We start from the raw sequence: 14909 nt of genomic DNA, 5'->3' as shown, positions 1-14909 counted from the left end.
ATTGTTTCGAAGAAGCTCCTGTGTCTGAAGAGTCTTGAAACATGGTGCCTTATCATGCAAAAATGTGACTTCTTCAACAGATAACACATTTTCAGGATCTTTGAGGAAAGGAAATACTCCACCAGTAAGCACAGTTTCTCTGAAGTATTCACCATTCCATGACTGTCCTTTTTCTTTGATGATCCACATTAACCATTTGGCTGCGAAACAGAAAAATTCCCAAACATTCAGGAAATTTCACAACTTGGCAATAGCGCACGTCATCGCTGACATCATCCAACTTTGCAGCCCAAATGATGTCATTTTTATGATTTGGCTTCCTGACTGTGTAAATGAAGAATTCATCTGATGTGGCAACATGGAGAAAGTCAGCTTCATCCCAATCTTTAAGAAATGAACCACAAAACCATGCAAGGTCTTCTCTCTGTTGCTGAGTGATGTTGGGCTTGCTGATAACATGAAATGGCTTGATACCAGATTTTTTCAACTCACGATATACAGCACTATAACTTCTCTTCTTTCCCCTTTATGTTTCTAGTTCAAGCGCCAGTTTACGTAAAGACTTTCTTGGTCTACCCACTGCCTCAGCTATGATGTCTTATGACTCCTGGGAAAGGACTTCAGGCCTTCCAAGATTCTCACTCTTTTCGCGATGATAGTCATATGGATTTTTGTTCCAGTTTCTTTTAACAAAGGATTCATCTCTTTTAATGTATTTAGCTATCCAGGAATGGGAAATGAAGGATGCGCCAGCATCCCTGGCCTCTCTGAAGGTTATAGCCCGGATTTGGTCAATCAATCTGATTTCCTCCAAGTCGTTAGCCATGGCTGTATCTAACTTCATCACTCAGTCTGAAAATACAAGAAATGTAAAATGAAAAATAGCTTAATAGAAACTTAAAATAATGTTCTTGAAGATAGGCTATAGCAGAAAACTTCATTACTTTCCATTTGTTCTGTGGAGGGGGACCTCTAATTTCAAACACCCAGTATATATATATATATATATATATATATATATATATATATATATATATATATATATATATATATATATATATATATATATTATATATATATATATATATATATATATATATATATATATATATATATATATATATATATATATATATATATATATATATATATATATATATATATATATATATTTATATGCAACAAGTTCATGAGAAAAATACCACAGAATACCAATCACAGGTTGAATACAAACTTCAAAAGAAAACTAGAATGTTTTTTAGTGTAACGAATGAATCATTAATTATAAGTCATGCTATTTTTTTTATGAAACTTTTAAAAAAAATGAAAGGAGACCTATGTTTTTATTCATCATGAGCGGTAGTATATCACCACAAGGCAATTTGGGAAGCAAAGCCCCCCGTTGGAATAACAAACGTTCCAAATCTACACAAACGAGATGAAATGGTTTTGATCTTTCTCTCGCTCACTCTCACGGCTGGGATAAATGGCCCAGTTTTTCGTCCATAACATAGTTGTGTTAACACTGTTGAATGTTTCTTTTGCCCGATTGTTTTACGTTGTTGCAGTGAGCAAATGCCTATGTATTTTTTTCAAAATTCCATTTGCCGACTGTCAGAATTTTCCTATTTTCCTTGATGTTATTCATATCATTTACAGACTTCATCAGATCTAATTTGCTTCATGACTGTGCCTTGTTATTTATTAGCCTCATTTTTTTTCTCTTAGTTTTCCCGTAGTAATTCCTCTGCATTACCATCAAGTTTCCATTTTCTTTTTCACTTCCATTTGGCTGATTTTTTTTTTTTATTTCTACCTACGCTCTCCTCTTGAGGAAAATCAAATTTTCTCAAAAAATTCTTTAAATATTAAGGCGATTTTTTCTCAAATGACCAAGCGATTATTTGGCAATCTTACCCTAGGAATGGAAATGAGAAAAACAAAACTGATACCGTGTAATATCTCCATCTCCATCTGAAGGGAGACTGGAAGAGGCACCCCATTATTTTTGTCAATATTCTTTAATGAATTATGACAGCAATGATACTGATATTTTTGGAATGAAAAGGGACGACTGTCACAATAATAAGATAGAAAACAACAAAATAAAAGCTGTCTGCAGATGTGATTAGACTTTTCGTAAAAATAAACGTCATGGAAATGGAGAAAAGCTTCTGAGTTCTTGCGAAGACGGCCTTTTTATTATTGAAACACCTTTAACATTTGGTTTACCAGGCTGACTTAGAGTATTTCATTAGCTTAATTAAATAAAGTTTATGATGTTTATTTTTACAGTATTTTTTATGTAGTTTCCTCTTCTTTAGGAGCCCAACCAGGTTCTGCTGTCACTTCTGTGACTAATAGACATCGTTAAGAGGTCTTTCCATGAACAAACAGTTTCTGGTGCAGCAAAATCTCCTTTTTTCTATAAGAATGTGTCAAAGCGCATGTTTTTTTTTATGTTTTTGACTCTTTACTTATTTTCAGAGAGTATCCTGATAGCAGAGCCTCATAAAACCCATCCATTTCCCCTAGAGCAGGGGCATCCAAACGTTTAGTATGACGGCCACATTAAATATTTAGCACATCTTTGCGGCCCACAGGAGAAAAAAGAACAAGCGTCAGTTTCATATATTGAACAACTTTAAACAAAATTAAAACAAATGGGAGATATTTAAACAAAACTCGTTGGCATTGATCTAGGTAAACCAAAAATATACCTGCCTGTATTTTTACTAAAAACATTTGTGGTAGCGCCAGAGTTTGAGAAACAGCAATTTATATGAATATAATAACTCCAAGGACAATCCCAGCACCAGGAGAATGAGAGACGACTGACTGACTACCACCACACTTTAGCTTTTAGTGACTGGCTGCGACGGGTAGAACTGGGATTTAAAGGTTTTTTGAATATTAGCTGCGGGCCGGATGAAATCATATGGCGGGCTGGGTGTAGCCCCCGCACCGTAGTTTGGAGACCTCTGGTCTAGAGCTAAATTTGAGGGACTTCCTATGATAACTCATCATACAGTGTAAGACGCTTTGATTGGCGACCTTAAATTCCTGTTCATCATATTGGCAGTAGGAAGTAAAGGACAACAATTTCAGAGAACACTGTCTGGTCCCCACGGTGTTTCATACTCTCGATTTTGTTTGCTGTCTCATTTAAACGTTTCAGAATTACAAGTTTCTCTTTCAAGGAAATACGCAGAACTCCTTGGTCTGCCACATACCTTCCTTCCCTGACGATGGCCGAGGGTTGCTAGAAGTCCTCCTTCTGCTAGACGTAACTGCCACGGCTGTTAATCGCCATCCGCTAATTCACGTGTGTCTTTGCATTCAGCAAAGGCCCGTCAAAGAAAAAGTGTAAGTGAAAAGTGCACAGATTCTTTCATTTTTATTCTAGAACCGTGAGTATATCCAAATATCCTCTTCATCCATACAAGAAATGATAGAACCTTACAGAACAAAAGAAAATAGTAACCTGGATCTACTTTCATGTTCGTTGACTGATTTAAGTGGTTCGTGTCGCTTTTTTGGGGGTCACATGAAATGATTCATAATAAACAGATTTCCATCCTGTTAAAATCATACAATCGAATTTAAAATGTCCAATTATCCTACTTTAATTATTTAATGACTAGACTTGTATAAATAAATTAGCAAAACTTATAAATACACATAGACTGTATACATAAACTATACATTTCTATAAACTGTAGTACGAGTGTATGAATGTGGGGGAAATCCTTATCAATTTGGTGTTCAGGTCTCATGTGAGTGCGGTGAAGTGTGTTTATACAAACTCTTATACGAGTATGTATACTATCTGCTTGTCTAATTTGTCTTAGGATGTATACGTATGCATAAACAAATTTTATTTGTATTTGACACATTTGTACGTGTATATATTTGTCCAATATCATTCTGGGGGAAAGTTTTGAAAAAATTACTATTTATGTGTGTATGTGTATATATACGTAAAATATATATTACATATATAGCTATATATATATATGTATTTATAGACATAAATATAAAATGTTTGTTTGTGTCAGTATTGAAAATAAAGCAATACCGTTCTGTGACGCTTATGAGACCAAGAGCATGTACTCGTACAGTACCTGTATTTACGAACGTACGTTTGCGTGGTTGTCTATATCTGACCATACTAACTGACTAGTTCTACATAACACATAAGTGATGCTATATTACAGTAATTATGCACTTGTTGTTATTTTTTTTTTTTTAAAAATATAAGCTATGTACACTTGATAGATGGAAGGTCGGTGGATAAATAGATAGATAAATAGACTGGCAGACAGATAGGTAGACAGAGACCCTGTATTACAGGATTCATCATGATACGATGTATATTATATGTATATGTATATATATATATATATATATATATATATATATATATATATATATATATATATATATATACATATACATATAATATATATATATAAAATCGTATCAACCATGACGTTTGTTTTGACGTAGACATAAAATCAACGAGTCTAACTTTTGAAACGAATTTAGTCAAGATCATGTCTGATTTATCCTTTCATAGCATGGCTAAAAAAAAAAAAATAAAGACTGGTGTTTAGCAATTGTTTCATTCATATTACCGTAAAAGTATTGAAGGTGTAGGCGAGTTCTGCTTTGAGAATTAGATTTAAACTGAGTCTCGGGTAAAATAAGGAAATTCATTTACAGTTCTAGTAGGCAGAACGATCTCCGAATGAAAATACTAAACAGATGAACGACGGCACTCCAATTAAAGCGAGGTTTTGCTCTGATCTGATAAAAATGATGGCCACTCTGATAAATGAGAAAAAGATAAGATTTACGATGTCCACTTCATTCCCATTTTCGTGGATTCTGAAAGATCGTATGACTTTGTGTTCCTGCTCTGAAATACTGCATCAGGTTAAATCTTAAAGGAAATGACGGTATGTCGTTGGCAACCACAGTTCTTGTCTATGTCAAAAACAGCTGTCATTCTTGAGATTCGGTGTCACTATTAGTACTATACCAAGAACCAGATGAGCACTGATCACTCTGTAAAAGTGTGCTGTGACGAAACCGATCCCCACAATATCAGTCACTCAGCTGAGGAATGGCTCACGCATTCAGTACATGGCGACTTCATTATTTTGATACTCATCTCCTTACGTGAGTTTTATTTTCATTCGTTTTTACATATCTATCTTTCCCTTTGCCCATTTCTTTAGGAAAGTCTTCACCTCTGTAGTTTTTCTTTTTTTTTACTTTTGTTTTAATTATTATTAATCTTCATTTTTGCCGTTTCTCTGTTCCCTCTCCAGCGCAGCAGTCGATGCTTCTTCAGACTATTTAAGAGCCGCAATTAGGTGCAAAAACTTCTCTCTGGATTTGCATGCTACTCCTTTACTATCCTTCCACGTCCTTGGGCTTAAACCTAAAAATAAACATAAGGAACGTATCATTTTTGCAGCACACAGACGTGTACCTGCCGACATTATACACAACAGTATATATATGGACAAATTTAAGATTACGAGAATGAGTGCAGACGCGTTTGTGCCAGAGTGATAACAAGAATAAAAAATTTTTCACAATATATATTTGTACTAACAGGGATGTAAAATGAAAGCAGGCCTGAGCATCCAGCTCACTTAAACGACAGGACGAAGGGAGGTCCAAGTGAGTTTGGAATCTCATGCCTTTACATGTTAGTTGTTCCTTTGAGCCCATGAATTTCACAGCTTGGAGTCATAATTGTAGTATATGTGTGCATGCATTGTATATTAGAAGCAGTGGTTACAGAGAAGAACAAGAACTGTTGTAAACTTACCTATTCGTATAATACGAGGGATCGTAGGTCTGATAATAGTTGGTGGAATACAGAATTGACTGGTCCGGATAGTAGACTGTTGAGCAGTCGACGTAAGTATCACTAGTTCTGAGATTTCCATACACAAGAGGGTCTCCTCCCACTGTGTTACCTCCTCCTCCCTCACCACTTCCACCTCCTCCACCTCCACCACCTCCTCCTCCTCCACCATGCAAGAGATTCCCACTACCTCCAACAGATGCTCCACTTCCGCTTACGACTGTTGAATTTCCTCGAGACCTGTCATCACTCGAGCTCACGTCAATACCGGTTCCGTCTTGGTAGTACTGCAGAAAGCAAGAAAATGTTTGTAATTATTTCAAGCATCTCCTTTTTGCTCTCTCTCTCTCTTCATAAATTAAAACACATAAATTTACACATGAAATATGTCCTCGTGTGTTTTACATGCGATCCATTTAAAGACATTGGTTGTAAAATCCCGCAAGGCGTATCTCAATACCTGAGTAAATACCAGATCTGCATTAAATTATCACGTAATTTCGTAAAGGAGAAAACCACAGCACGAGCGTTTTCAGATACGGGGGTAAGATGCTGCTCCTGAATTGATCAAAACACAGTTGTTAACGTTTCAGAGGCATGTTTAACTAGGTCTGCACTATGGATTCTCCAGCCTACACTGAAAGCAAATGTACGGATAAATATGAGGGATTGAGAAGGCCCGTTGTATTGTATTAGATACTGACTTTCAGTCACAGATGAGCTTTTCTGACATGCATCACAACATTTTAACCTGATGCACTTATGAATTATCGAAAGCTCAGGATTTAGTATAAGAGAAGTTTATCTTGAAGGAAGAGGGTTTTGGTAACATAACAGAAATCTTTAAAGCGCCAGGAAACAATAAAAGGATCAGATGGAGCACATACAGGCGAAAGAGAGATGCCACAAAAAAGCTGAAACCAGAAGCATGACGAATGGAATACAAGGTCTTCAAGACCTTCCACGAATTGCCTCCTCCCCTGGTCGCTTTCAGAGGTCATTTTTTCATCTCTAAATCTGTTTATTCGTTTCTTTTATTTTTTAGAAAAGCTTTTGCTTTTGGAGAGCATTTTCTGTAAGACGACAGAATATTTCTGAAATAATATGCACTTGTGCTTATGGCAAATGACATTTGGATATATTTGCTGCCAAAAGCTCATGTTATTTAAACAATGTTCAGCTAGTTCCAGGCTTGGAAAAGCTCCGAAATAAATTCCACTAAGCTTCTGCCTAGAATTCACAGAAATCTGGATCTATTGTTCACTTTTACCTGTATATCATTGTAAACAATGAATACAGCTCATCTGTTTGTTTACAGGCTGATTCTACAAGGTGAGGGTACTGAATATAGGGACGGAAATAAGGCGTGGAAGCATACTAATATTTTGAGATTTTTACACTTTCAACATTTTGTTGATCGCTTTGGGTATATTCGTATACCTTGGCAGATTATACTTTTTGTTTGAAATTAAGTTAGATACTGAAAATCCCAAAGATTTCAAGAGGAGCAAACAAAACCAAAACCCCTTGTGAGAGAACGACTAGAATACCTCAAAAGTGGCACCAAAGCACTTGTTTCAGAAACCAGAGAGGGATGCAACCAAGACCATATATGTACATATAAAGTATATCTATGCATATTATCCATAAACAGAAAGTCACGTATGCATTAATGAAATTATTATACTCAGAGGCACATTTTTATCAAGGACACAAATGTTAATATTCCTTCCACTGGCATGACATAATAAAATCTCTCTGATACTTGCCTGGTTAATAGCAATAGACGTAGGTGGGTAGAGGTAGTTTCTTCCAACGAGGGTCGACGGAATTCGGTAACTTCGAGCATCATAGTCATAACTGTAATAATCACCTCCTATTGCTGTTGCAGCTGCTCCTCCTCCACTCCCACCTGTAGGGGGAGCTGAAGTTGCTGACACAGCTGAGGGTGCTGGAGCCCCTGCAGCTGTTGTCACAGCAACAGACGTAGTCTGTGCTGGGGCTGATGTCTCGCCGTGGCCTGTCACTCCTGCTGAAGGTGGTACTCCTGAGGATATGTAGTCCATGCTGCCATCATCTTCAACAAGTCCTCCATCCAACCCTGAAACAGCCACTGTCAAGCTTACAATCATGCCGCTGTTGCATCTGCTGTTTCTGAGGGAATCTGTTCTAGTGTGCCTTTATGCAGTTTCTTTCCTTGGCTTTTCAACTGATTCATTTTCATTACTTTGCTTTTCAATTTATTTTGACCAGTTTTGTTTCACGTATATACGCTGTTACTAAGCTCTCAAGGAATAAAAGCCAGCAAAGTGGGCTTTAATAGAGGATGCTAAATTAGCTTGATTTACTTGCTTCTCACACAGTTCTGTCAAGGTTTATTAGAAAATGATTGAAAGTTATGTGTAATTACATGAAATAGTGTACTTATGTAAATGCTAAGATCTAGGTATAAAAATCTCGACCAACCCTTATTTAAGAATTATGGGAGACTAATATGGAAACTCAGCATAAATAGTCAAGTAGAACAGAATTTATGAATGGTCATGGAATAAAAAGAAAGGTATCACCAAATTTCCTAATACTAGCGTCAATAGTGTAAGTATTGATCTTGATAGCATCTCAGTTTTATAACCCATATACCATGCACTTCTTCAATGGCTAACGAAATCTCTAAATTATCAATCATTGTCAAATCTAAAGGATGTGTTGTTAGGCACCCTAAGGTACTAAGGATTAATTGCAGTTTTCCAGCTTGACACTTTTGCAACACTTTCTAACACACTTCATTCTGTTAAACACTTTGATCAATAGATGAACCCCGTGTTATCTGACGTTGAACTCGAAGTTTTGGGTGTTTAATGAATTTCACGTAGGTTACTTTGATGGACTTGCTATAGATTCGTCGTTACAGAAATGCTGCTATTCTTTTAAACCAGGATAAAAAATATCAGGATAAAGAAATCCTTCTCAAGCTGCTGAAAACACGGTTAGCTAGAGATTGTATTACCCCAAATAAACTGCACAGACGATAATCTCATTTTTCTAATAAAGATTTTCAAAACCTGTTTGATACAAAGTAAAAATGTATGTATTAGTGAAAATATTGTTAGTAAGTCTACAGATAAGTATCTATTAGATAACTATGTAAAACCAGTTACTGTATTGTACCCAGAACTGAACTTAAAGGCTGTTCTAGAATGCAAGCATGCCTTCGTTAGAGCTTCACCATCATTCCCTATAAAGTTAATTAGAACCTCTTTAACATACATTTGAAACAAAGCAATAACCAATCATACAAGGAAGCAGAAAAGCAGTGAACATTTCTGCATTCCGTCTCAAAGCACGAACTGAGGGAGCACAGAGCAGGAGTACCTAGAACAGTATTGGGAGTAGGAGAGATGTGCAGATCGTGGGCCATGTGCGAGCTGGGCGACAAAGCAGGAGTGTTGGGAGTATTCACGGTCTGAGGTCCTATGGTAGTGGAGCCACCCATGAGGAAGGAGAGGGCGTGCAAGCTGTCCTCATTATCTGGATCTGTAGAGTAAAAAAAAAAATGTCTCAGGTATTTTAACAAAATGAATGGAAAAATATTTGCATACAATTTTCAGCAATGCTGCTCGGTAATGAGCATACTAAGCAGCAAATATGAATAGATAGAACATGAATGCAAATGCAATATCTATATATATATATATATATATATATATATATATATATATATATATATATATATATATATATATATATATATATATATATATATATATATATATAAAAGGGGGAGAATTGCTGTCAACCACCACAGAACAAGGAGTTGAAGGAAATGTCATGAACTGTTTATCCGTTTATTATAAAAGCTGACGTTTCGAGGACACAGTCTCATTTTCAAGGCTGAAAAATACAATGATGAAATATAAATTGTGAAAAACGACTCAGACTGAAGGAATTTACCGAATAAAACAATTAAGAATCAACAGACAAAATGTATGAAACAGATTGCTACCTTTCAGGAGGGAAACGCAGGGCTGAGTGGCACCAAAAATAAAAACCAAAACAGGAGTAAACTCGAGGCAGATACAGTGCTATAGAGGTCAGAACAAGCTTCTTAATATACAGAGAGTGGCTTCAGAAACCTTATAAAACTAATAACACAAAATCATTGCACATTCATAATTTAACTGGTGAATCCTGGATGAGACTCATATGCTAAAACCTCCAATATAGCAGCTTCAGACATTCAAAGAGAAAGCTCATCAGTGGTGCACTGAGTCCCGCTATATGCGATGCAACATTCAGCTTTATCTTGTATGTACTCAAGCATTTCCTGATTTTAGGTCCTCTCTTTCCAGTACCTCCTTTATTTCATCTATCCTGCAATTCCTTGGCATTCCACGTCTCCCTCCTAACACTATGAAGGTAAAATCATGTCAAACACTGATCCATCCTTCAGCCTTGCTAACCTTTTACCCACTTCCGCATATCTCCATACTTCTTCCACTTTCATTTCTTCTTACGACTCATACAGTATGTTCCTTTCATACTTTGCCACTTTGTTATCTATAGATGTTCAAAGTCTTTCATCAGTTTTTTGCATACACTTTGCTAGGTTCCTTTTTCACCTACTGTCCGCCTATCTCTTCTGCCATCCTACTGTCAGTCATTAATTTACTCCACTATCCATTTTCTCTCTACGTCCTATAACGAACACTTTATCACTGGCAAGCATCAGTCATTTCACACTCCATTCAAAACCTATTTTTATCCCACAGTTTAGTACCTAAATTCAGTTTCCTTTCTCTGACTTCCTGTGTCACTCTGTCCACGGGCACATGAAACGCATCCTCGTCTCATATCCACTTTCACACTAAATCAGTCGCCCTGCCATATACTGTGCATATTGTAGCACACACTTTGCCTCCTTCATAAAAATGTTTGATTGCTCTCAGGAGCTCAAGACATTTCTTGTCTTTCAATTCAACGATAGACTTTTCCTAGGTCTGTTAATGCCAAGTACAATTTTTCCCTTTATTTTCAAACATCCTATACGGCTACCCCAAAAACCACTTAATCCAAACAGCACCTTCATTGCCTAAATCCACAATATCTTTCCCCAGTCCTCATGATATCTGCCTTACTTTCTCAACCAATATCACACTATGAACTTTCCCAGGTATACTAAGCAACACCATGTCATTTACAGAATTTTCTGATGCCCTCAGCTTTGTGGAGTGGAACAATAGTTCTTCCCAATAATTCCTTCGAAATTTATCTTATCCATCCTCCTGTATCACTGTGCATGATCTCTTTACCTAACATTATCTCTTGTTGTATTAACTAAGCCCCTCATTTATTCATCCAAGGAAAGAATTAAATATATAAATATACATATACATACAATACACACACACACATAAACTTGATAAGAAGAAAGAGAGAACAGTTTACAAGATGCGTGAAGAATGAACTAGGGCATAAGACACCGACGTGGAAGGAGCAAATGAGTGAGAAAAATCCAGAGCAAGAATCAGGTGTGCCAGTGGGTTTAGAAGAGCGAATAAAAGCAAAGACAGTTGGGATTGGGAAATTAGTGTTAGTAAAGAAGAGGAGATTGCTGGAGGGCGAACTGCAACACAAAAGAGATGATCATGCCCAGTATCCCAGAGGCCTAGGTCTAGGGATGAACTGAGCAGCCATGGAACGAAGTGAGTGTCAGAGGTCGGGTTAGAAATTTCGAGTTAAATTTCAGCAGATTCTTTGATGAGAAAAGGAGGTTAATGCAGAGAAAGGTTAATGAGCGAGTGGATTTTAGGTTAAGCGATCCAAGTGGAGAGGTGCATTTTGAAAGGAGAGCAGTCGTTAGTCAAAAGAGTGACTATTTCGCAGTTATTCCCTATAGAGGATAGCAAAAGGTCGATCTGAATGTTGGAATAGGGGTAAAGGTTAGCGTGAATTTGGGAATGCTTGTGACTGATTGTTAAGGATGCAAGGAGGGCAGTTATGACGGTAAAGAATGGTAAAGCACCAGGAGTTGATCTGGTTACAAATGAGATCCTGCACGAAAGTCGTGAAAGTTTTTAAAGTGCGTCTGGGTGAGAATAAGTAAGAGTAACAGTTGTTCCACGGTATAGGGACAGAAATGGAAGTTGTGAATAAAAGTGATATTGGGGTATAACATTACCTTCGAGTCCGGGGAAGGTGTACAGAAGGACTGATAGGGGATGAGCAGTGTGGGTTTAGGCAAAGAAGAGGGTATACGAAACTAGTGCTCGAGAAGGGAAAGATCTGTATGTGGCATACATAGACCTAGAAAGAGCTTTCATACAACTGAGGATCTATGGTTTAGTAGTTCATTCGTTGAGAAAAACAGAAGTTTTTATTGCAAATGCAAAGCGTTTTTTAAGGTTTGTAGGCGAGAGAGGGTCTTCGTCGGCATAAAAGAGGCCCTGAAACAAGGGTGTTTGTGTCTCCATGGCTATTGAACATCATTACAAAGCGAACGATGCGAAATGTCAGGAAAAGATCAGGAAAAAAAAAAAGGGTCGTGAATGGGGGGATACAGTGTTGGCTTGGGACAGTAGAGAAAAACTGCAAAAACTAATGTAAAATATGAATGTGTTGGCAGGAAGAGAAAGCTGAGTGTGTATTTATGTAGAACAAGGTTATGAGGGTAAATGAGAAAACATTAAAATGCAGAAAGGAATCTTTATACGGACGGAGAAAGAATAAAAATGGCTAATCCATTTAGGTATTTGGGAGTAAATGATGGCAGGATGAGAGAAGGGTGCATGCACAAAATTTGGAAACAGAAGACGAATGTCTCAGAAAGCCAAACTTTGAACAAACGAAGGAATTATTGAAGCTGTTGAGATGAACTGTGTACACAGTAGCCTATATTTGGAGTAAAATCGAATTATGGGAAAGAAAAGTGAAAATACGTAGAAAAGGGTAAGAAATGTGGAGAGACTAACAAGTGGTAAGTACTACAAAGGTGCAAAGATATCTTTTATGGTGGAATGGTCACAAGGAAAGAAGGGACGACATAAGGGGACGAAGAAACTGCATGATTGGGCAGTAGTGGAAGAGAGGACAGGGATACATTAATAAGAACGTGTGTCCAGCGACTTTGTAAGTTACGAGTAGCTAATGATGCGGACATTTTCTCCACATGGAATTCATCCTACATTTAGGAGTGACCGTTGTCTTGCCCTGTTTTCTTAATAAAAGAAACGACCTCTAGAAAAACAGTACATACACGTGTCTATAATTTATGTTTGTATGTATTCAGTCAAAATGAATGTGCACAAGAAATTCCTTTGCGAAACCCTCCTCACCTCCAAATCCGGGATCGGAGCAATCTGGAGGAGTGTCAGTGGCGATGTTATTGAGGAGTTCGCGAGCCTTCTCCTCGGCGTGGAGGATTCGACCAAGTACAGGACGTAGTCGTCGAACATCAGATGCAGCAAATGGAAGGACCCTGGGGATGGGGATCGGGTATAGACTAGATATTTGGTTAGGCAGACGGAAAGTTCACCTTATGTCGTAAATAAAACTCAGAAAGATGTACTCGACTAGTCTAAAGGCGTGAATGTGTGCAGCAACGGGAGAGAGGGAGAATGCAGACATCATTTCTTAATATTTCGCACTAATCTCTCCCATTGTTATGATGTTGATGTCCATTTCTGCATGTACTTTTGCAATTAATGTAAAGCCTTTAATTAGTTTTTCTCAGTTTTTAAAGTCACCCTGCCATGGCCCAATATCTCAGCACAATCAAATATAAATATAATTTATTTTTTTAAGAGCTATTTTTTCATTAATATGTATTTTGCAAAAAAAAAAAAGTAAAAAAATAAAAGAAGTTTTTGCTGCAGCATTCTGTTTATTTCCCGTTACCGACTTCCAGCATTAATAGTTCATATCCCAAAAGCAGTAACCAAGAAATACTTCTTACAATGAAACCAATTTGAGCATCTTTAGACTTCTTTTTCAACTTAATCTTATCCACATTTCGAGACAGTTTTCTTCTCTCAGAACCAAACGTTAATTTCACTTTCGTTTTCAAACCAACTTATGGAATTTCTGATTGTCTTGGAAACCATCATCACAGTGTCCAATTAAGAATGACGTTCAGGAAATATAATTTCATTTTCAAGAATAGATATATTGATATCCAATGTTCTCTTGTTCATTAGTAAAAGCAACCGCTAACCACATGATAACAATAATGTTTAGTCAAAGAAACTAAGACATTTGATAAATGTGTGACATTAGCAGAAAGATTTCTCTTGGAGTCAGATATTTAAAAAAAAATTAAAATGAAACAACGAAGTTCAGAAGGCCATAAGACTATAAATTAACATTAATAATAATATTCTATGAACCGATAAGCAAACGTACGAATGAAAACTGCTCACCGAAACTTGGAGCTGAATGGAGCGTCATGTCCCTGATGACTCTCGTGCCGAAGCAGGACCACATCAGGAGAAACGAGTGGGCCACTTTGTGGATGGCAGCTTTGTTCCTCCTGGCACCCAGAAGGACGCATCTCTCCACCATTGCTTCTAACCATTCGCTGTAGGCCTCCAAGGGCGCGCCCTCCTCCAGCAGTCGCTCAAATTCGCTATACACTGCGAAGGTATACATTACGATGCAAAGGTAATTTGTAACATGTTGAAACTACTTTGGTGTACAAGTGGGTCTAAGACCAGTGGTGCTGTTTGTCTCAATCACTTTGATATCTTTGTGGACTGAGTGATGAAAGAAGTGAGATAAATGACAGGTGTAGGCACAAAAGGGTTAGGAACGTAGTTTGGAATTCATGATTTTTTCTGATTATGCAGTGCTGATTTGGTCGAGCAGAGAAAGAGGCTACGGTAGCATTTGTACGAAGAGAAAATAGAAATTGAATGTCAGGGAAAGTAAGGTTTTTATGGCAAATGGAAGTTAGGATGACTGGACAATGAATGTTGTACATGGAGGGTCCAAGAATGGAAAAATTTCATTTATATTGGTATTTGGGAGTAAA

General features: G+C 37.2%; 1 protein-coding gene across 1 annotated transcript in view; it reads right to left on the bottom strand.

The window, feature by feature from the left end:
• Positions 1-5281: 5281 nt before the first annotated feature.
• LOC136852342 (transcription factor RFX4-like) overlaps positions 5282-14909 on the bottom strand; it is a 96925-nt gene continuing 87297 nt past the window's right edge. Inside the window, 7 exon segments of the mRNA XM_067126917.1 lie at positions 5282-5449; positions 5846-6171; positions 7654-7985; positions 9257-9418; positions 13216-13302; positions 13305-13358; positions 14299-14511. Coding sequence (XP_066983018.1) covers positions 5422-5449; positions 5846-6171; positions 7654-7985; positions 9257-9418; positions 13216-13302; positions 13305-13358; positions 14299-14511 — 1202 coding nt within the window. The 3' untranslated portion in view covers positions 5282-5421.

Source organism: Macrobrachium rosenbergii, chromosome 3 (genome assembly GCF_040412425.1).
Source record: "Macrobrachium rosenbergii isolate ZJJX-2024 chromosome 3, ASM4041242v1, whole genome shotgun sequence".
Classification (NCBI taxonomy): Eukaryota; Metazoa; Arthropoda; class Malacostraca; order Decapoda; family Palaemonidae; genus Macrobrachium; species Macrobrachium rosenbergii.
This window is presented reverse-complemented; position numbering and strand designations above follow the sequence as displayed.